Below are 23,130 nucleotides of genomic sequence, written 5' to 3'. Positions count from 1 at the left end.
TCGTGGAAAGCTGGCTTTGCACACATTGCACACGTACGAGGCGTGGCGGTGGGGAGACGACTGTCTCACACATCTCATGCCATATGGACCCCATCCACCACATGCACCGGCAAATATTCCTGCTTTTGCCTCATCCACCACGTGAAATCAAGTAATTATCATCTCTCTGTCTCTCTCTCTCTCTCTCTCTCTCTCTCTCTCTGTGAAGCTTTTCTCAGTAATTGCACTTCTTTTTTGTTTTTAATTTTGAGGGATTGGTATAGATTCTACGGCAACTTTTGAGATGATGCCTGAAATTAAGCAATTCGCCGATGATGATGATGATGATGGCATGTCCCGACTCATGCAAGGGGGAGGTAATAATGGATGCAGGGTAAAAAGCGAAATGATTAAATATTCCCCAGCTGGCCAAAAGAAGCATGACACTAATTGGGGTCGTCAAGACTGGGGAGAGAAGATTTTTCATTTGAAAGGGTAGATTATATGAGATAAAAGCAAGACCTAGTTTCGTTAGAAGCAATGATTAATGTGCATGTGCATGTGGGGCGTGCACATGGAAGAATCGAGGCTGCCGGTGAATGAAAGAACGAAACCAAGAGAGAGAATAAATTACGATATCCCAACAAAAACCTCACACAATCGCATGACCAAAAGAAAAGATGGCTTCCGTTGCCAAAAAGCAAAGGACGCAAAAATAAAACAGCCAAAGAGTTGACAGAGAACAAACAGCCCAAGGAAACAAAACACTGCTATTTCTATGCATCAACTGTAACAGAGGTCTTTCCAGGACTCGAGGTTTCACATTCGTACTAATCGCCCGTATTGCTAAGAGAAAAAAGAAGGTAAACAAGTTCGGGAATCGTCCGGAACCAACCTATAGACTCGAAAGGCAAAGAGGATATGTAGAAACCGACACCAACGGGGAGAGACGCGCAAATGGACTGGTTTGAATGATGATGGTTAGGAAGAAGATGGGGACGATGAACTGGGGGGATGACACGAATCGGGGAAAAGGAAGGGAACAAATCGACAACGCTTCCGCGCCTGCTTCTAAGTATGGCTTAGGTTTTGTTGAATTCGAAGCAGGCCGAGGTTGGAAACAGATGGAAAATCTGAAAACAGGGGAAATTGAAAGTGGGGTAGGAATTTGGGTGATATATCATGACAGTGTAGAATTTGTACACTTGCCAAATCATGTAGATGGGGTATGTGAAAACAATGGATGTGGAAAGGAATATAGTATATTATACTGCGAATCAGGGAAATCAATCGATAGGGAAAATTGACCGCCATTTGGAGGCCAATTTGGTAGATATTAGCACTGCCGGCCGCGACGGCAGGGAAGAGGACCGGCACCGGAAGTGATGGAGCCGACCATGGAGGAGGACTTGGCTCCGAGGCTTGAAGCACGAGCATAGCTCGCGGAGGCTCCGGCTCCTGATGGAGTGAAGTAGGCACCATTAAGCAACAGGTCTCCCTCTGACCTCCAATTCCAGCTCTTCCACTGGCTTGTTGCTGTATCCACCCTTTTAGTCACCTGCAAAAACATTTCGACATCTGCCCGTTACATTTTACTGGATGTAGTTTAGTCGGTGTAGCAGGTGACATTTCAAACTCTATGTGGGATCTGTCCTACCTCACACTAGATAAAAAATTGATATGATAACAGTAATATTGCATTCCGGTAATTTGACTGTTCACGCGTCAATGAAGAGAGAGTGAAGCGATTATTTTCTGTACATTTTATACTAATGCATGCTTTTTTTGCGGTTCCACAAGGAGACAACTGAAAGGTATACGCAGTTTGCAGTTTGCAGTTTGCAGTTTGCAGTTTGATGAACTGTTACCTCCTTTGCAAATGGGTTGGACGGAGCCGCATATCTGTTGCCCTGGCTGTTGATGGTGGGGCTGGCACTACCACCAATTGCATACATTTCCCAGTGCGTGTAGTCGTTGTTCACCACATGGAAATAACCATGTCTACACCTGCATTTACAACAATCAATTGTGTTTTTTTAGATTACCTCCTTTCCAATATTAATCTTGGGGAATCCTACTTTATCGTTTTCTCATATTTTGTATATATAGCATTCATCACTATCAAAATCCAAATGCAGCTGCTGTTATCTTGTTTAGTTTTGGTGAGTTACATGAAGTCATTTAATATGAGGGGTTGAAAGTCAGATTCTACCTCGGCATTCTCTGGATGAGACCCTCGCCAAAATGGTTGTATGCGATAGTCACCTGCATTTGCTTGTCTCTTGTGTAAGAATCACTATGGCCCAACAGCATCACCTGTTTCAACGAGTAAAAGTAACATCATCAATCGGGACATGTCCTTTTCGGTAGCAGCACTTGATTAGCAAGAAGCAAATCGCTCCAAACAATCAAGCAACAATCATTAAATTCAGATGCACCTCATTATGGTGGGTCATGTGGTTGTTGGAAATGGTAATGGCTGTTGAGCCCATGATAGCATCCACGAGACCATCGGCACATTTGGAGAGCGAATTGTGATCTACCCAGATATGGCTCGCCCCAAAAATGGATACGGCATCGCCATCGGCCATAGTCCTCCAGCCATAATGAGTTGGGGAGCTCCTGATCATGGCATTGCCAGTGGGCTTGCAGTCATGGATGTGAAGACCGTGAATAATAATGTTGGTGACGAATTGAATGGTGATGCACGCTCCGTTGGCAATGTGGACATTGGCACCACGGCCATCGATGGTCTTGAAGCTGTTCATGAGCAGCTCTTGCTTCAACACTATGACCATGTCCCGCTTGAAGACAATCCATAGCGGCCTGTCCTGGATCACAGCATGGCGCAAGGTGCCCGGCCTTGGGTTGACGGGGTCGTTGTCACTTGGGTCAGTGACAACATAGAACCGGCCATCACGGCCACCAATGGCATTGCGACCGAAGCCGATGCCGCAGTCAGCCAGGCGCTTGCGATTCTTGTGCCAGTTGGGATCGCACCGCCAACAGTCATCAATCGGATTACCAGTTCCACAAGAGAAATAACCTAATTTACGCCTCTCAGTGCTATTGCGGATGCTCCTGTAAAAACAAACCCATTGTTCTTAATCACAAATGAAGAAGGCTATATCTTCTATCAGGAAAATCTATAGGAGGGAAGAAAAAGAAACTGGCAAGATTTCTCTGAATGTTTAAACTATCGGGATATGTTTATTTAATCTCATGATTTAGTTCGATGTCCCGTGATCGCAGCAAGAAATTATCCCCTTCTTAATTCAGGAAATGTGCCAGGAAAAAGAGAGCAAAGAAATTGTTGGTTAGAGACAGTAGAAAATTGGATTGTAAAAAGTAAAATTAGGACAAGCGGAATGGCCAGTAATGTTCTCTCATTTGTGTCGGTGGAGGTGACTTGCCACTCTTAACGGCCAAAAGCCAGATCTACAGACAGATGTGCAACGGCAAGATACAAATGCCCAGAAAAGTAGGGCATTTCGTCGGTACGTGAGAACGATTGGATCTATTGTTCAGTGTAACGGATAGAATTTCACTGGCTTGATTTCAGAAGTGGCAAGTGAGAGACCATGGTCGATGCGGCCCCATTTGTCCCCTCTTGCACACACATGGGTGCTTGGACCCCATAGTCTTCACTGGCACAAAGTCTCTTTTTTTCTTTCCATTTCTCATTCTCATTGCGGTGTGTAATAAGAATTTTCACATGCAAGTCAATCGATGTTTGATGTATCCTAAGAGTCGCCATAATATGCGGAAGAGTTGGGGGGTGGGGGTGGGGAGTGGCGCAATCAATTTCCCTTTCAACGCCAAAAACATTAAGAAGCTAGTCAAACGTGGGTTTGAACATGTGGTCAAATTGAAATCGTCCTAAACAATCAAGGGCATTTCTGGTAGCCGGGAAAGAAGGATAGTCATTTTTCTCAGGGATTTTTTTTTTTTTTTTTGGGGGGTCGCAATCATCAGAGACGCTGCTACGTACACATAAGCAGCATCGGCGGATCAACTCTTTGCAAGAACGCGGGTAGAAATCAACGGATTAGGAAAAGGACGGAAGAATCTATGACCCGCAAAAACGGAACTCACCACCCCCAACCAACGGGCCGGAAAAAAATCTCTCATGCAAAGACAAAGCCTATTTTCACAATTTCGAGAAACGAATGGAAAAATTAGCAATTTTAAGAAATTCGATAGTGATGGGTCAGATGGGCTGGGCGTGTTTGGCGAGCTTGCAAGTTTAAGATCTCTGTAGGTGGTAACAGTAAATCCCACCCGATCCCTAACCAACAACCCCTACCCACCCAACCCCCCACGAACGACGTCCTTCTTAAACCATGTTCAACGCAGTCGGGACTCTCTCCGGACGAAAAGACTAGAGCCTAGAGCCACCGTCGCCGTCAGAAAAAATCGCTGATCGCATTTAAACAACTCAACGAAACAAAACACTCACATTTCCACCATGGAAGCAATCTCCTCCGGATCCTCCACCGCATGCCGGCTCGAGTGGTCCCCCACCTCCTCCTCCGCCAAAAGCTGAAAATGGGCCAACCAGAAAACGGGTCATGAAAACCGCAAGCGAGACAGTTGCAAGACAATAAACGACGGGCCCGGACACGTGTCGCCCTCTCTGGAGCGACTGCAGGCGCTCCTAATTGCCTAAAAAGTAGAAATAGTACGCTTCGTGAGAACGGGTAGTGCGCCGTAGTGTAGAGTGCACTGCTCAAGGCCGAGGGCGAGGGCGGCCGCTGATGGTCGCTACTCTCGCTAGCTCAGTGGAAAAAACCGTTACGAAAAAGGCCCTAGTCTAGAGAGAGAGAGGAGATAAAAAAAGAAAATAAAATAAAAAATCTAGAGAGAGAAAATAGCCCCGTCGACACACCACGTGAATTCACCAAAAATACCAGAACCGGATTTTCTTTTTTCTTTTTTCTTTTGGTGGCGGTGTAGGACTAGGAGTTAACAGTTATTGGTGAGGGCGGCCGAGGGGGATTAGTTATTGGCTACCGGGGGAATCCTAAGGAACCTAAGATAACCGAACAAACGGTCCAGATCCGGGGATCCGGAACTCATCGGCTGAGATCCTTTTTTTTCCAGTTACGAGCCGGTAACGGGCGAATCCGACGGCCGCGAATCGACGTCCGATCGCAGATCCGGCGGTCCAGATCTGTTTCAACGTCGGGTAGGGTAGGGTAGGGTCTGGTTAGGTTAATAAGGACGGGTAACGAGTGAGTCCATTGAGTTACCTCGCGGCCATTGACGAGTTCTTCGAGCTCAGCTTCTCTGTTTCCACATTCCTGCGAGAAAGAACGAAATCAGGAGAATGTCATGAATTACCGCCCCTAGCCTCAGCGAAACTCAGGGAGGAGTTCGACAAGAAGACATTGAAAAGTTTTCACAAAAGTGCTTTGTGCGCTGTTTTCGCCTTTTCGTACCGGTGGTCCTCAATGAGGGTAGAGAAATGAGAAGGGGGAGAGAGAGAGATCGCCGACATAGCTATAATGGAGTCGCTACATGATGCAGGAGTTTTGAAGCTCGAAACGTGCCGAGATAGTGGCTATGGGGAAACTAGAGAATTATGCACAGGATTAGCCAGTAGAGGCGTTATTCCTCGATGAGAACGAAAAAGGAAAAGCTCATTGACGCCAATTTACGGTCAAAAAGTGCAGAAAGAAGGAGAATAAAAAACGGAGAGTGAAGCTGCTCAAAAGCATTGTAGTCAAAAGGAGATGCGCCGGTGTACGTTGTTCGCCGGACCTCGAGAATCTCTCGATTCGTGCAGCGATAACGCAATGCTGGTGGGTAAATTTCGTCGCCGAAGAAAAAGAAGCAGTTTATACCTAGAAACAGAGCTCGAAAAGCGAGTACACGCGAGCGCATTCTCGGTTTCGGGCATTTAGAGAGCGAAAATGCACGAGGGGAATCTGCATTTCTTTCCTCCTTTTTTTCCCCTCGTATGAGGGGAATCTGCATTTTGCTTGAGCTCGAGCAAGTAAGAGAGAGAGAGAGAGAGAAAAGAGAGAGTACCCGAGCGGAGACATTCTCGCGATTGTTGCTCCGATGAACAGCATCAGGAGCACCGCGGCGCTCACGTAGACAAGGCTCTTCGCCGCCTCCATTCGCCTTCGAAAGTTGCAGACTCGCTCTCTCTCTCTCTCTCTCTCTCTCTCTCTCTCTCTCTCTCTCTCTCTCTCTCTTTCTCTCTGTGAAGAAGACGGGGATGCAGAGAGAAGGAAGAAGCGAAAGCGAGAAAGGCAGAGGGCTGGAGAGTCGGAGAAGAAGGTGCGGCAAAATGGGCGCTTTTATAGAATTTCTCCGCCAACAAAGTTTTCACCCGAACGGAAACACCCCGACGCCGTTATCCCCCACGCTAATGCCGTTAGCCAACTAAAAGCTTGTTCTTTTTCCGTTTTTTTTATTCCCTTTTCGGTTGGTGGATAAAAAAAACGACCTTATGATTAAAATTATTATCAGAGACGTAGATTAATTGTGATGTAAAATAGATGTTCATGATTTTCTTATGACTAATTGCAATTGCAAAATGATGATTTTTGTGTTTATCTATTAATTATGATTGGCTAAATCTATCATCATGTTAGTTGTGAAATTAATTTTTTTCATTGCTATTTCGTCTGATTAATCCTTTCAGAATGAGGATTTGGTAACTTCAAAAGTTGGACTATTATTATTTCATTATTAATTTCATGTTAAGTCCGGCCTTTTCAAATTTCTCAGGTACTACGAAAAGAAAAATAGGAGAAAGAAAACACACATATAATATATGGGCAAAATTTTGAGAGAAAGGAATATAACTCTTTTCGTGCAAGCCATTCAAGTAAGCATAAGCAAAATTACTTAGTATGAATAAAAAGAGGGAATCAATAAAATCGTGTAACTAGTGACATTATTTCACATATAGCCTTATGTAGTCATTCCATTGTATTATAAAGAAAGGACATACTTTTTGCAGTTCTACTTTAAAATTGAAAATTATACATCAATAATCAAATTTAGTCTAATTAAATTAAATAACCATAAAACATAGATATATCACAACTCCGTGTCCGTAAAAGCAACAAATGAAATCAAGATGCGAGTTCTAAATTTATTTTGCCTTTTCGTAATAATTCGATTCCATTATGAAGTGAAAATTTTTGACTTTTCACTACAACAAACCCCAAAAAAAATCTTGAAAATAGTTAGTACTAAAAAAAAACACCAGCACGAAAAGGAAAACGACCACCATAATTAACCTCAGAAGGTGACACTAACCACTACTTTAACCACCCCTCAATAACCTCCCTAACCGCCATTTAACAACTCCCTCTCTCTCTCTCCAGTCCAATCAAAACATCCCTGCCACGCACGTGCCCAGCGTCGGCGATCACGTGCTGCCCCTCGCTTCACTGTAAAATGCAGGGCCTCCGCCCTCGTGCGAAGCACAGCCCCGCACCAGCTAACTTGAATGACCGTTTGCCTCTTTTGACGGCGTCCGGTAATCACGTCCGGATGAGATAAAGAGGGATTCCGTAGTCCACGTCAGCAAGTCCGTTACAGACGGAGGAAACGGAGGCCGTCTTTTTTTTTTTTTTCCTTTAAACGGAGGCCGTTAAGGGAATGTTTTTATTTTGGGTTTTCTGTACGGAGGGGTTCACGGAAGAGGCCAGATATCACGGTTCCCGTGCGGACATCGCGGCGTCGCATTGAATTACGCACAAAGCAAATTCAATGGGTATATATAATAATAAATAATTGCCGGAAATAATAATATATAATATTTACACCCAAAAAAAAAAAAACGAATAAGAAATGTCGGAAGGGAAATGAAGATGGTGTCCGAGGCGCGCCAATCACGGCCGTTCGTGTCGTTGACTCTCGACAGCTTTCAAAAGTGGGCACCGTAATTGGAATTTCTTTTGCGTTCCATGTGGTTTGGTGAGGGAAGCTCCGGCTTTTTGGACTTAAATCATCTTTAGGAGGAAATTATGTGCTGAGCACGTTAGACCGTGCGTGATTATTGATGTCATCGGTCCTCGATTCGTATCTAATTACCGGATTCGGTCTTGATCTGGGGTTTGAAGAATACTTTTCCCTATTAGACGAATTTGTGAAACATCGAAATGATTTTATTTAGAGTTAATATCACGAAAAATACCACATTAATATGTTCGTGATAAATTTTTTCAAATTAATTTTTTAACCATAAAAAACTTCAAACTCATATACCTATAATAAATTTACTATTCATTAGTTTGCATTAAATTTTGTCGTTAAATTATCAAGCATAAAAAAATTACCCTAAACTAATTTTTTTATCATAAAAAATCTCGAACTGATACACTCATAATAAATTTACCTCTATCAGTTTCCATTAAATTTACATCTAATTACCGAGTTGCATAGCATGTGGCAATTAGCAAGCATACCGGTTTGGAGTTTTACTCCATATTTATCACAAATATATTCATTTGTGATTTTTCGTGATATTAATCAAATTTAAAGAAAATTAACAGATGGTAAATTTTTCATAAATGTACTAATTTAGGATTTTTTTGTGGTTAAAAAATTAGTTTAAGGTAAATTTGTCACTTATGTACCGGTTTTGGATTTTTGTTGTCAAAAATTAATTTAAAATAAATTTGTTACTAATGTGCCAATTTGGATTTTTTATGTTATTGACCATATTATTTATTTGGAACTTAATTTATCAATTTAACGTGTATTTGTTAAGTTTTATCTATTCCTAATTCGTTATATTTTATCTACTAACTAGTATAGAGATCTCATTCTAATTCCATGGTGTGTATAATTCTACGAGAGTTTCACTGTAACACAAATTAAGACTTGTAAACTACTATCCAATGGAAAATACTTTGGCACATGAACTTCATCTTTAGTTACCAACCAAAAAAAAAAAAATCCATCTTTATTTAGGCCAAAAAAAAAAAAAGAAACTTCATCTTCTTTTTTTTTTTTTTTGGTCGGAATGTCATGACGAATCTTACATGAAATTACTTATTTTGCAACTTCGTTTACATAATTTATTGTGTCTACCATGTCTATATCAATTAACTTATTGCATGCAATTTTTGTCATATAATATTACTAGTTTCATTGTTTAATATCATTTAATATTATTACCGAAATGATTAGAAATTTTTCTCATGCTATCGTGCTTTTTCCTCAAGTCACGTGACAGTAACTAATATAATTTCTTGTGATTGATAAAAAAAAATATAAGTCTTGTTTGATAGAGGCGAAAGTTTGAGTTTAAAAAAAAAAAAAAAAACAATAGCCTAATTGTATGAATTTTGGATTATCATATTCGAGTAATTTTTATAGTTTTTCTATTCTCTTAGCAACTGGAATTGCCGTGCTAGCCCTAAAGAATATTGTATTTTATTTTTCTTCCTGACCTTAACAATCCTCCGCCTTTGGTGGTACTACCCATGAAGTGCGCCGTTCGAATTTTTGGTGAATCCCCCTCTTTTTTTTTTTTTTTTCGTAAGATTGGTACTATCTAATTACCTCTTGCCTTTTTTGACATGAAAATAGCACGCCGCGTATACATATATAATAACAAAATCTTCTCGAGGTTGATCATTCTCCTTGCAATTGATACTTTTCTTGCATTTCCCACTTTCCTGTTTTTTATTCCAACTAGAGTGTTGTGCTTGCCTCGTTCAAAGCATATTCAATGTCACTGTTTTGTTCAACAAAAAAAAGTATATGAATTTTAATGAGATTGATGTTGCAAGTTAATGATTATGAAAATTTATACCATTTCCCACAACTCTTCCTACTAAGTATTTCCATGGAAGACTTTATTATTTTCTCTCAATTTGCATTGTGCATTTGCATGTAAAATTTTCCTAGATTAATAAGTGCCAAATGATGAACGGATTTCATTTTTTTTCACAATTTGAAACTTGCAAAGATGCATGTGGATGATTGAAAGAGTCGCGGCATGAAGTAGTGTGAGGTTATCTTAATGAATATTGAAGTTGGGACTTTATCTTTTTATTTTTTGGCGAACGTATACTTTTTTACAAGAATCAAACTTATGAGATGTTTAAATTACCCAGTTTCCAATCTATGGTTCTTTCTTCTTCTTTTTTAACTATTTGTTAGTCATTCTTTTTACATTTTGTATCTGCTCAAACACTAATGTATTAACAAACAAATTATCGACAAAAGGCTCGTGACAATTGCAATTAATCTATAATGAGCTTTCAATTATAGAGTTACACTTTTATTTTTCTTCTTTTTGATTTTTTTTTTTTTTTTTGGCTTTATGTTGATTGGCTGAAACTTGAATCTATGTTTTTTAGTTAACCGCTAAGTTATTAGTTAAAAAAAAAAGTTGATAAGTTAATATTTTAACAAAAGGAATGCGATTCACAATAGTGCATAAAGTTGCATTTTCTTTTTTGCACCGAGAAAGTAATTGAGTATATTTCATACTTCTTCTACAACTATTATAAGATAATATTCTCACTAAATCGTGGTCAAACAAATACCATTTTGTAAAGGTCACGCCATCTGGTGTACATACTTGAAACACAATAGTCTTAGTGCTATTACCAATCAAATTTTGTTGTTAAGTTTTTTTACCTTGTGTATATGAATATTTAAAAGTCAAAAGATTTAGAATATTAATTTCAATATTATAGCTATACAATTTTAAATAGTGAAAAACTGTATAGCTATGACTAATTCACTTGAAAACACGCAAATGGTCTCGTCCACACCGGTCATATAAGCTCCACGCGAAGGGGGCGCGAGCATACAAGGATAGGATTAGGAGATTTTGAGATTCTAATTTCTAACGCATTACCCGGTCTCATTTCTACCGAACGCTCCTCCACATTTTGCTCCTTTACCATTTTTCCTCAACTTTTAAAAGTTCCACTTTGCACCATGAGTGTTTGACGGTAGACTTGTCAAAATAGTTTATAAAGTCATTTCGTAGCCCATATTTGATGAGTTTAATTGTTATATAAGTTAGCTATATTCAGTAAAATTATCATAAATCGGTTTAAAATGGCAAAATCCAAAATGATATAAGTGTTAAATTGGTTCACAATTTATTTAGACTTAACCCACCGCTATGACTCTATCTTTACTCTCTTGCGTCCTCACTTGATCTCACACTCACTTACTCTATGCTCTCATCTCAATTTCAGTATAAGTTTTCCTATATTGGATTGCATATGGAAATATTTTAGTAATATGAGTCAAGTCGAGTATGAGTCGAATCGGTATGGGTCATTAGATATGTATTGCATGAACAAATGTCAATTTTTGGTTGGACCATTTTGATCCAACCTACTCATTTGATAAATCTAGTCTTACCTTTGATAACCAGAAAAAGGAAGAACGTGAATCTAGAGAAGATGCAAGGTTGAGGCAATGGAAGGAGTGACGATAGAGGAGCTTGATAAATCTTGATAGTGGTTGAAGGTTGCTAAGCAGCATCCGATGGCAACCTGTGGTAAATTTATCATAAATATACAGGTTTTTAATTTTTTTATGGTCACATGTGTGCCAATTTGGGATTTTTAGTGATTAACAAATTAGTTTGAGGTAAATTTATCACAGGTATATTAATTTGAATTTTTTGTGATAGTAATCCTATTATTTATAAACCTCGTTACAGTTTCCAAAAACAATTAATTAGCCATGAAACTTCAAAAGAGCTGTAAAAGGTTTCTCTTATGTTAAAGTTGGGTTGTGCGAATTACATAATTTATAGTGAAACTAATGAATTTTAAGTGAGGAGTGACCATGTTATTTGATGCTTTTCCAATTCTTTGTGCTCAACGCTCTTGATAAAAATTTAACCTCAAATTTATTTTCTCCCCTTGATTTCTCACCTCCATCTCCAATATATTACGTATCGCATTGCTCCAGCAAGTTAAATTGACAAATTTATAGGGGGTTTTGCTAGCATGACAATTATTGGGTATTATGAGGATAAAAATATATTGTGAGTTACAAATTTTTGAAGATATGTGTCCCATAATAATTTTTAATTATTTGTAATTTAGTTTTTTATAATTTAAAATAGACTGTTATTCTCACAGTACATTATAGATTATCACGTAATCATTTCTCTTTTTGGGGTAATGAAAAAGAAGTTGAAATAGGTCTGAGTAATTTCTTTTATATACATATTGGCTTAGTATACGTGTCTTAAATCAATTTCATCTCTCTCTTCACAATAAGCAAAACAGCTTCAAATTTGCTGTCCCTGCCCCACGGAAACACAATCACTTAGCCCGCCGTACTTATCCATTTCGGCTCTTAATTTAAATTCAAGCATGCCATGATTTAATATGTACAGTCTTCGATGCACGCAAGTGCAAGGTCGCATGTGACCCTCGAAGATCTTGGGGATAATTATTTTTTTTCTCTTTATTATTTATTATATAAAAAAAATTAGGTCAAATTAGGCAAGGCCAGTCAAACTATTATCAGCTTTATTTGTGGGGATTGAGAGATTTCTGAACGGGGAATGAGTACGTGTTTTTTATCTATAGGGAAAGGGCATGTGATCTTGCGTGCTTGTGGCGAGCCCGGACGTGGTTGGTTGCATGCCCAACAAGCAACCCTGCATTATTTACATATGGAATTATATCCCAAAAAGAAAAAAAAAAAAGTAAGGGAGAGAGAAGTAGGGGGAGAGAGAGAGAGAGAGAGAGAGGAATCAATGAGAGCGTTGTCGTTTCTTTTTTCTCAATCTTTGAATTGGTATAAAAGAGCATTTTTTATTGATAGGTTCGTTCTAATTGTTCAAGAATGTTTATGGATTTCTTGCTACATAGCAAAGGTGCATGACTTGAGGTGATCGGTTTCAAGGTGAGTTGGGTTCCTCCCTAAAATTGAAAATTGGCCCACCTTATCCTAAACTCACTAAGAAACTTATCCGGTCTAGTTTTTAGATGAGTCTAGGAACCAATTGTATCTCTTCCTTCATTTTTTTCCCCGTATTCTTTGCAAGACCGTAAATGTTGTCGCACAATTTAAACTATTACATGAGTAATGTCAATAGAACAAGCTAGTGATAAGATAAACATTATAATCATCTCCATGGACAAAGATAAAATGAGCGCAAGGAAGGTGTGAGCGAGAGGTGTCGAGCCACAAGAGAGACATGAGCAGTGCGTGATTAAGATTGAGAGAAAGTGAAAGTGAGAGGCGGGAGCGACAAGCATGCATGAATAAGTCTCAACGACAAAAAATAAGAATTGGGCTTTTGGAATTTTAAATTAATAAGAATAAAAAAAATTAGTCAAGTGGGTGGATCTAAAGTTGGAAACGGACCAATATTCATTGATTTTGAATTTTAAGAATCAAGAATCATACTAGTTTCTACAGGATCCAATCAATTCGATATGGTTCTTTTGTTTGCCTTTAGGTAGACCTGTGGTATAGATGAAACATGTCAATCCAACATATCCTAATTTTTAAAGTTATATGAATCGCACATGAGACCAATATTGAAAATTTGGATGCACTGAAATATCGTCTAAGAACTTTTCCTCGAAACTTGTCTAATGGGATTGTTAATCTCCATCTATGTGAATGGAGTCTATTTTGAAGTTTGAAACTTGATACATTAAAAAAAAAAAAAAAAATTCTTACGTTTCCTAATTTGTGAGCTAAAAATTACTATTTTTGTGTGATTAGTAGAGATGGATTGAATTGTGACCATTGGGTCTTGAGATGCTAATACCTCCGCCATCAAATGGCAAATTACATAATCTGGAAAAAAAAATTCAATTTATCTTTTAAATCAAGAGAGTCTCGACCCTTAAAATAAATAAATAAATAAAGTAAAAATGTTGCCATTCTCTTTCCCATTTTGAGAAAGAAGCGCCAATCGCGTGTTCAAACCAACTGTGCCATTGATTTTCACCCTCATACACAAAGAAAAGGCAAAATCAATTTTTTTACGGAAAAAAAAGTTAAAGTAAAAAAGAAAAAAGAACAGTCAATTCGACTTCTTCGAGACCTTCGGGTTCACTCTCTTTTTACTCTCACTTGATCATCGCCCCATCAACTTTTCATTTTTTTTTCTAGTCCTTTTCTCTTTTTCATTTTTTTTTTTTTTTTTTTTTGGAGGGGGGGCAGGATTATGTCCCCATGCGACATCCCAAGTGGCTCCCATCATGGCAGTTTTTTTTCTTTTCTCTTTCACGCCCCTCAGTTACAAATAAATTGCAAATCTAAAAATTGTTGTGATTTCGCCCCGGATTTACAGTTTTACCCTCGCCATGATCCACCATCATGCGTACATACAAAAAGGTGTTCGCGCCCCTCTCGGCCCTCCATCATGATCAAAACTCTCCGGGGGTAGAACAGGGACCATTGATTGCGTGGACCAGCTCGGCACGGGCTTAGGATTGCTATTATGGCTTTTTCGCGCATTGACTTTTTAACCGCTGATGATCATTGCAGGTCCCGCCATCCGACGGTCCAGATTCTAGAGGAATCTTGTGACATGATCATTTAGTTGGGTTTTACAAATTTTATCATTCTGGAAAAACCTATTGTTAATTTAATTTCGAACCCTATCCCACTGTCCATTCACCAAAAGCTAATTTCCCCCTTACAAAAAAATCACAAATTGATCACAACATGACCCTTAACTCAAAGTTAATTTTTTTTTCACAAAAAGTCCTAAATCAATTCTCCCATAATAGATTTACCCCTTCATTGCACAAAACATCTTAAATCAATTATACTGACCCAAATATCCTTTGTCAAAATACATACATGTTAACACATGTGCATTTTCCATGTCGAATTGGTTGCTCTCGAGTGAGATCTACCTTGTGATCGTCCATCACATTCAAATGAGATATTAGGTAGAATGCTAATGAAAGATAGATTTGGGTTAGGGTAACCAGTTTGGTTTTTTTTTTTTTTTTTTATGAGACAAAAATTAATTTGGGGATAAATATGTCATAATATACTAGATGAGAATTAGTTTGAGACATTTGTGTTGTGGGGCGCTAGTTTGGGATTTTGAATGGTATTTACCAAAGAAAAAAACTAATATGTAATTGTTATTCTCGAACTCTAGGAAATTAGCCTCTGTGACAAATTAGCTTGCACCTAAGAAAAAGGAATATTGTTAATTCAATATGTCATTTAAGATGTGTTTGTTTGAGTAAAAGAATTTTTTGCAAATTCGTTTTGAAGATTTTCACACATTTGTTGAAAATATTCAACCAACATAATAGTATATACCATCAAATAAAATATACATACTTGAAGTTAGGAAATTGAATCCTCCAACCTAAAAAGGGGAAAACATTTTTTACAAAAAAATAATTTCCCAAAAAGCATTTTTCTATTTCCTGTAACAAGTACACTCTTAACAATTCTGTATTTGCTAATACATCGGATCGTAGCCAAACACTAACAATACTTTAAGATGATGGAACCAGCGTTATGATAGGCCAGAGCTTATTGCACACATCTTTAGAGAATCAATAATCACTCGATCACTCGCAAATTGCACACAACAACCTATCATAAGAGTTTAACCACCTTGTCCCTGGGTATGCTAGAAGCTTTCACATCCCCATATCACGAAAACCCACTGGGGAAAAAAAGGAGTTCATTATTTACAATTTCTCCTGTCTCTCGTGTCTACGGCAGCGCCTTGATTAGTGACTAAACGCAATATTTCATGGGGGTCCCCACAGAAACCCATCAAGAATTTCGGACAAAATCCTCAATTTCTTGAAACACACGCCACGGAGAGAGAGAGAGAGAGAGAGAGAGAGAGAGCTTTTTGTTGGGGCGCTTTTTTCACTCAATTGCTTCTTTTTTGCCAGATAAAGAGAAAAGGGGGAGGGGAAAAAGGAGGGAGATTTTGTAGGGTCAGGTGGGGGAGGGGGAGGGGGATTGATTTGGTTGCCGGAAATTTGGCGGGCCTGGTCTCGCTATTTGCTTTACCTCAAAGTGACGGACGCGCACATCTCATGCAAATTCCGCAAACGCGGTTGAAATGAGGAGCTTTTTGGACAGGTCTTGACCGGCCTGCCCCTTTTTTTAAGGCTGCTAATAAAGAATATTCCCAGTTTTATTATTATTACCATTGCTGTTATTGTTGTTATTATTTTGAGAAATTCCACAAAAGCCCCCAACTAATTTCTCGGTTATATTCATTTGCTCTTCGACCGCCGATTGTTACATCGTAATGATGATTTGAGCTTTTATTTTGTTACAGTCATTGACCCTCCGTTATTTTTTCTTTGACATTTGCAAAGCATGTGATTTTTAAATGGGTAAAGTAAAAGTACTTTTTCATTTCATTTTGTCAAGAAAATCTTTCATTTGCCTTTAATTACTGTAAAATTTGAAAGAATGATGATAGAAAACTAGATTGACTAACTACCAAGGGTAGAAAAGATAATTATTGATTATTAATATTAAAAAATAATTTTCCTTAGATTTGATAAAAATAGCCACTTTGATTGAAGGGAAAATGACATAACTTGTACATGAATTTTGGTCCAATATACAATATGGTTTTTAAACTTTTAGTATATTCAATGTGCCTTTGGAATTTAGTCCAATGTGTAGCTTTATTCTTGAATTTTTAATTTGTTCATTCTAATCCATAAACTTTATATATTCAATTTAGACTTCGAACCATATGAAAATATTCAAAATTCAAGATCAAAAACCACATTAAACTTTTTATTCCTTTTTCACTTGATTGTGTTTCTTTTACTGGTTTAGTAAATATTCCATCATGTTTTAAAATTTTAATTTGTAATATTATTATTGGTTGTCGTATTAGTATTTAGATGATTTATTTTGACCTTTTTAATTTTTAATTTTTTTACAAAAATCAAGGATATAAGAGAGATTTCCTTAACAAAAGAGATAAAAGTACATTTTTATCGCTTAAAAGTCATATGCATTGCACGTGCTAATGGAAAATATAATGGAAAGTTAATAGTTGTAACAAACAAAGATTCATGAGGATGATGTGTGATATTTAAATTTCGTTAATTTAATCTTAAACATTTTGACGATTATCAAACATACTCCTTTTATTGATGCTGTAATTAATTAGTGCAAGCTGTCTTATGCAACACCGACATCGATGATTTTCTTTGAATTTTCATTAATTCTTTTTGTGCTTTTTTAGTGGCCTTTAAGGTAGGGTTTGTACTAGGGTTTGGTGTTGAGGTGTCAAGTTTTTGGTTCCAGCTTGCCGGGTGAGCCGTTAGGGACCCTTGTCCGCATGCCAAGGACTTGAACTCAAAGGACCCGGTTTCTCACATTGGGGATCTAATGTTGACTCCAAATACTCCCCCCAATTTGGTGGCGACGGCCACATGAAGTGGACAACACTATCTTTTCGTGAAATTACATAGCCCTAATATATGTGAATTATTGAGTGGGCATAGGTTGGAATATTTTCACATGGGTATAAGCCACATGCATTTTGTATTTGCATGAAAATGATTGAATACGTTGAGTTACAAGTGAATTATTTGGGTCTAATCCCTACAAACCTCACCCTAAGTGTCTACCCATACACCATCCATCTATTTACCCACTCTAAAGTTGAGAATTGACATTACATTTTGGGATTGAGTAAGACAGGACACTGTCTCAAAACTTTGTTCGCCAAACCAAGACTAACAAGCCTCATCATGGGTTTAAACAATTATTTGATTGATTGGGTGACTTTGGACACGTGTGGTAATACGAATCGAGGGCCGTCCTATCTCGCTAACAGCACGTGCATTATTGCTCTGGACCAATGAACGCATGCAACGTGGCGAAGAGGGCCGTTGTCTTGTCGAGCATTCGGACATTTCACCCGCCTCCACCCAGCTTTGAGAATTTCTTTCAATCAAGTCCAAACTTCGATCGAAAATTCATTAGAATAGAAGTACAAAATTCATTCGACCCAAAAAATTATTCTTTTTAGGTAGAACAAAAATTGTAAACATGATAATATAGGGAAATGACTTGGTATTGCCTAAAAATAATTTAAGAATATCTAGCCAAATCAAATCTCGAGAACACAAGACATCGCAAGTTTTGAAATTGACATTGTATTAATTATGACCGACAATATCACAGTGGAAAGAAAACAAATTTGATTCATCAATAGTTTTTTTTTTTAGGAAAGAAAAATTATGGATTCTCAGATCGAAATGTCTTTTAAGAGAGAGGTTGATGCATATTTCGGAAATCTTGCCCTAATATTTTGTGACAAAATTGAGGCTCTTATCAAAAGGGAAAACTTTACATATGAGATTCAAATTTTTTCTTTTTGGTCATATACATATGAGATTCTCATGAGCCATTTAAAATTTGAGGTCATATAGTTAACAACTCTTTTTTGCGCCAATTTAGTCTTAAATATTTTGATTCGAAGTCAATTTAGTTATTATGACTAATTTTGACCGGCTATTACTGACATGAACACTGATCAACTTACGTAACATCACATATACCGATGTGGATAATTTTTAATAATATTTAATAATTTTTTGATATTTGATTCTTTTAATATTTTTTATTGTCCCCTTTCTTCTTCCTTTACTGGTGATTGACCACCGGCCATGGTCGAGTAGGCTAGCCTCGCTTGGCCATGGTGAAAGGAGAGCCTTCGTTAAGGCTCGCCCTCGACCAAGCAAGGCTTGACAAGGGTCATGTCCGCCCCGAACTTCGAGCGCACGCACATTCCTCAGTGATCAATAAAATTGTGACATCCCTGGACGCGTCGCTGACCCATTCATTTTAGGGAAAAAGTCACAAAAAATCCTGAACTTTGCCCAAAATGACACATTTACCCCAAATTTTTTTGTGATGTGAAAAACCCCAAACTTTTCAAACCATGACACATTTACCCTATCAATGGCATTTTTGTCTTTTTATTTTATTTTTTCCTTTATTTCTTTTTTCTTTTTTTCTTCTTCTTCTCTCCGCCGGCCATGGCGGAGTCGGCAGAGGGAAGCTGGCGTTGGGTGAGGGCAGCCCTCGTCGGTGTTGGGCGAGGGCTCCCCTCGCTTGACGCTGGCAAGGGCACCCCTCGCCAGACGTAGGCGAGGGTCACCCGACGTCGGCGAGGGCAAGGACACCCTTGCCCGACCTCACTGGCATCGGGCGAGGGCCTCCTCGCCGGATCGGGCGAGGGTCGTCCTCCCTGCACGCGGGTGAGGGCCGCCCGACGCAGCGAGGGCATGGACACCCTCGCCCGACCTCGCCGGCATCGAGTGAGGACGGCCCTCGCCGGGATCTGGCGAGGGCCACTGACGCCGGCGAGGGCGGGGACACCCTTGCCCAACCTCGCCGGCATCGGGCGAGGATGGCCCTCGCCGATGCAAGCGAGGGCCCCATTCGCCAGTGCGGTGAGGGCCGCCCTAGCCGACACCGGCGAGGGTGACCCTCGCCCGACGCCGGCAAGGGTTGCCCTCGCCGGATGCGGCTTCCCTCCACCGGCCACCCGGTGGAGGGAAGAGAGAAGAAAAAAATAATAAAAAAATAAAAAAAATTTAAAAAAATGAAAAGATTAAAATGCCCTATAATTTTGGGTAAATGTGTTACATAACAAAAGCTCGGGGTTTTTGGTGTCACAAAAAAAATTTTGGGGTAAATGTGTCACGGTTGTCAAAGTTCAGGGTTTTTCACGTAAAAAAAAAAGTTTGGGGTAAATGTGTCTTTTTTAGCAAAGTTCAGGGTTTTTCGTGACTTTTTCCCTTCATTTTATTGCACATGCGAAAGCAAAATAAAAACCCTTGACAGCAAACAACATGTGACTGAAAAGCAAGACAACAAATTCACAAAGAAAACACACTTTTATAAACAAACTAGGTTGTACACAAAAGTCTACAAAAAGATCGGCTTTTAAAAAGAAGCTGTCCTACGACTTACTAGTCGGACACATTCACCGATCCTTCAGCTTCCACCTCCACAAGCTCTGGGGACGTCGTGTCCTCCACAATTCCATTAGGAGGGTCAGCTGCACCCTCGCCTTGAACGGCGTTGATCACAATAGTGGGGATATCAAAACCCTGAATGGGACCTTGTTTATACCCATTGAGTCCATGGTAAAATCACGACCTAAATTGATGAGATACCATTTGAGGTAGCCCCTCATCGACCCAGACAGTGCCACAGTGGTCACAACAAGCTCATAGATCCAAGGACTCCTAGGGACAGGGACGTCTATGCTCCACTTAGTAACCCCTCGAGGCTGACCAAAACGTATCGGAGGGACCGCCATCTAAGGATCTGAAAAGAATGAGCCCACGACGGGGTGAGATAATGTTTCAGCAAGTTCACCCCCTAAACTCCGACTAGGAAGGAAATACGCCCAAAGGTGGCCTAACCACACAACCACACAACCACAAAGACTCACCTTGTCTCGGATTCTTCTTGCATGTTAGTACGTTTCATATCACAGACATAAGCAATAATAAAACTCAATCAATTGGAACACCTCAACTTATATCTCAATAAACACAATGGTCTCGATTATAAGGCTAAATTGTTATGATACGTTCCGTACCATGCCGCACGATTTTGTCACATAATCAAGCACGATTAAACACTCAACCATGCGTTCCAATTTTATCACGGCTCAACGAGCACGGCCTACTTGACATTTGGCGGTCTTTTGGAGTAACCAGGCATCGTTTCACTCCATTGAGCATGATAACGTCTACCTCGAGACGGCAATTCCGAAGGAGCATCGGTCCAGAATCTACTGCGACCGGCATTCGTTGTCCAGGGGCATTCTATATAGGGGCAACGTCTGCCCAACTCATATTGAGGATGGGATCTCATATCCATCACACGATCATTTAATCCCGACCAAGGATACCGTGTATTGCACTCAAATGTCCCAATTAAAATAGTGAACTTAGCTTATTTTCTTTATATTAAAAACACACGGTAAAATAATCGTGTGTGAGATATGATCAATTTGAACTAGAAAAATTGACATCCTCCCATTTAAATCCCACTAGTCGATATAATATCTAAAAACATTTTTGGTGTCAAAACCCGACACTCGATAATTTCAATTAAATACCAAAATTTCGTAATTTTGAAATAAATACTCAAAAGCACAATCACCACTCAATTTGCACAAATTAACATTCAATTGCATAAACTAAGCACATTACTACAATCAGCACAAAATTCCAATCACCAATTATTCCAGTATAATTTCTGGAAAATAATAAATAATTAAATAATGTAAATTAAATCCAATAAATGCTAACCTAGGTTGGAAATGCTAATCTAATCACCTAAATGGGCCTAGAAAATTAATGCACCTATTTAGATAAATAATACAATCTATTTAGCCCCTAATCAATCTATTCTAACCACCTAACAAGCATAATTAAGTAATTAAATCATTAATCCAAATTAACTAACCACCTAATCTTATCTTAGGCTAAGCTAATCAAACCTTAAACATAATTAACATCATAAGTAAGGTTTAGTGAGTAAACTTACCGGTTTTGTGGGTCGGTGAGTTCACGGCGATGGCAACACCAAGACGGACGAGAACCAAGCTTGGAGTGACACTAATGGAGGTCCGGACGAGCCTGGAAAGGCCTCACAAAGCCCATAGCCCATTGTGGGAGTTTGGTTTTGGTCTTGGGTCGAGAAGGCTGGATGAGCGGCTGGGTTGGGCTGAAATGGCGAGGAGACAGTGGCTATGGCTGTAGCGGGTGACGGTGGTAGCTTTAGCGGCTGAACGATGACAAATGGCGGCCAGGCGAAGTTGCAATGGTGACCAGGGCAGCTTAGGGCTTCGGACGGCGACTAGGACACGCGGATGGGCTGAAGTGTGCGTGGGGGACGGCGCGACTCGCGGGCGACAGCGACAATGCTCAACAGGTGGCGAGGGGCTCGGACGGCGGCTGGCTCGGCTGTAGGGGTGCTGGCTGGCTTTCCTCTAGATTTTTGAGTTCTCAAACTCTCTAACAATGGATAAAGCAGCCTAAAGAAGAAGAAGACAAATGTTGAAGAGGGGGACCCAATTGGCCTCCAAGGTCCACAATAATATCTCAAACACTCATCACCATGCCCCCACCATGTCTAGCCCTCATCCTCAACCATTTTCCCTCCCCAAACTTCCCCTAGAAGCCATCTAAAGTGTCCAAAATGTTGCTACACCCCATTGCTATGAATTTGAACATTTGCCTCTCTAATTGAGCTCAAATTGGTGCCCATAAATTCAGCCAAGGTGCTCACATCACATTCCACATTTTTCCTTGACAATTAGTCCAACTTGAATGTCACAAGTGCAACAAAAAACGTTCCTCTAATTTTCCTGGTCCAAAAATGCCTAAATTTGATTTTTCACCAAAATCTCGGGTTTGCAGAAAATTCTTCGGAGGATGAGTCGACGTTTTTAAAATGAATTGTGATATGACATAATTTTCAATTTCTGAAATCGGGTTCAAATTCGCGGTTAATTTCAATTGGGTTCGATTTTAACATGACCTAACCTACCGGGTAGCTTTTAGGAATTTTTAGTACAATTAATCCGTGATCGATTATTTTCGAGCCACATTGTGCATCTTCGACTCATTGGCGATTCTCAATTATCATGAAAATCTCGAGATTTCAAATACGAGTACATGATACAAAAATGACAGAAAAATCAGTTTAGTGCCGTTCGACGATAATTTTGCAATTATGTGGAATCACCCACTCTTTAATCACATGCCTCAATCGAACCAACTTATCTTTAATCTTTGATTGATTTTGATAGTGCTGTATTGATCATTGTAGATTAGCACAGTCGAGCAGTCGATTTCTAGTTGAATTCTTAAATCTAATGCGTTAAAATCCCTTACTAGCTTCACCTAATAAACTAGTTATCCCGTGAGTGATCAACTGAGAAAGAAGAACTATAGGCGCGTCAATGAAAAGCTCAACTCATTCAATTGAAAACAAAATTGGAAAATCAGGATGTCATAGGTTGGCCTCGCCCAGGCCAAGGTAGTCTCGCTAAGGCTCAGCCTCACCATGGCCAAGCGAGGCCTAGGCGAGGCTAGCCTGCTTGCTGGCCATGGTCGGTGGTTGATCACCCGTAAAGGAAGAAGAAATGAGAGAGAAAAAAAAAGAAAAGAAAGA

The 23,130-nt window shown here is 39.4% G+C and overlaps 1 protein-coding gene across 1 annotated transcript; it reads right to left on the bottom strand.

The window, feature by feature from the left end:
- Nucleotides 1-579: 579 nt before the first annotated feature.
- On the bottom strand, nucleotides 580-20,257 carry LOC104414384 (probable pectate lyase 1). The gene is made up of 10 exons (XM_010025465.3): nucleotides 20,147-20,257; nucleotides 19,906-20,045; nucleotides 19,768-19,790; nucleotides 6,013-6,284; nucleotides 5,232-5,282; nucleotides 4,439-4,521; nucleotides 2,418-3,060; nucleotides 2,192-2,295; nucleotides 1,848-1,986; nucleotides 580-1,537 (listed from the first exon to the last, which is right to left on the bottom strand). The coding sequence occupies exons 1-10, from the start codon at nucleotides 20,255-20,257 to the stop codon at nucleotides 1,316-1,318; spliced, it is 1,788 nt and encodes a 595-aa protein (XP_010023767.2). The 3' UTR covers nucleotides 580-1,315.
- Between the last annotated feature and the right edge of the window lie 2,873 nt (nucleotides 20,258-23,130).

Source organism: Eucalyptus grandis, chromosome 8 (genome assembly GCF_016545825.1).
Source record: "Eucalyptus grandis isolate ANBG69807.140 chromosome 8, ASM1654582v1, whole genome shotgun sequence".
NCBI lineage: Eukaryota > Viridiplantae > Streptophyta > Magnoliopsida > Myrtales > Myrtaceae > Eucalyptus > Eucalyptus grandis.
Note: the sequence above shows the minus strand (reverse complement) of the source record. Positions and strands in the feature narration are given on the sequence as shown.

Bases quoted from the DNA above. Each gene is read 5' to 3' on its own strand.
- LOC104414384 (XM_010025465.3), bottom strand. From the start codon at position 20,257: ATGGCGGTCCCTCCGATACGTTTTGGTCAGCCTCGAGGGGTTACTAAG. The intron at 20,046-20,146 runs GCACTGTCTGGG...GGTCCCATTCAG, and splicing joins AGCTTGTTGTGACCACTGTG to GGTTTTGATATCCCCACTAT. The intron at 1,538-1,847 runs GTAACAGTTCAT...ATGTTTTTGCAG, and splicing joins CCAACCCATTTGCAAAGGAG to GTGACTAAAAGGGTGGATAC.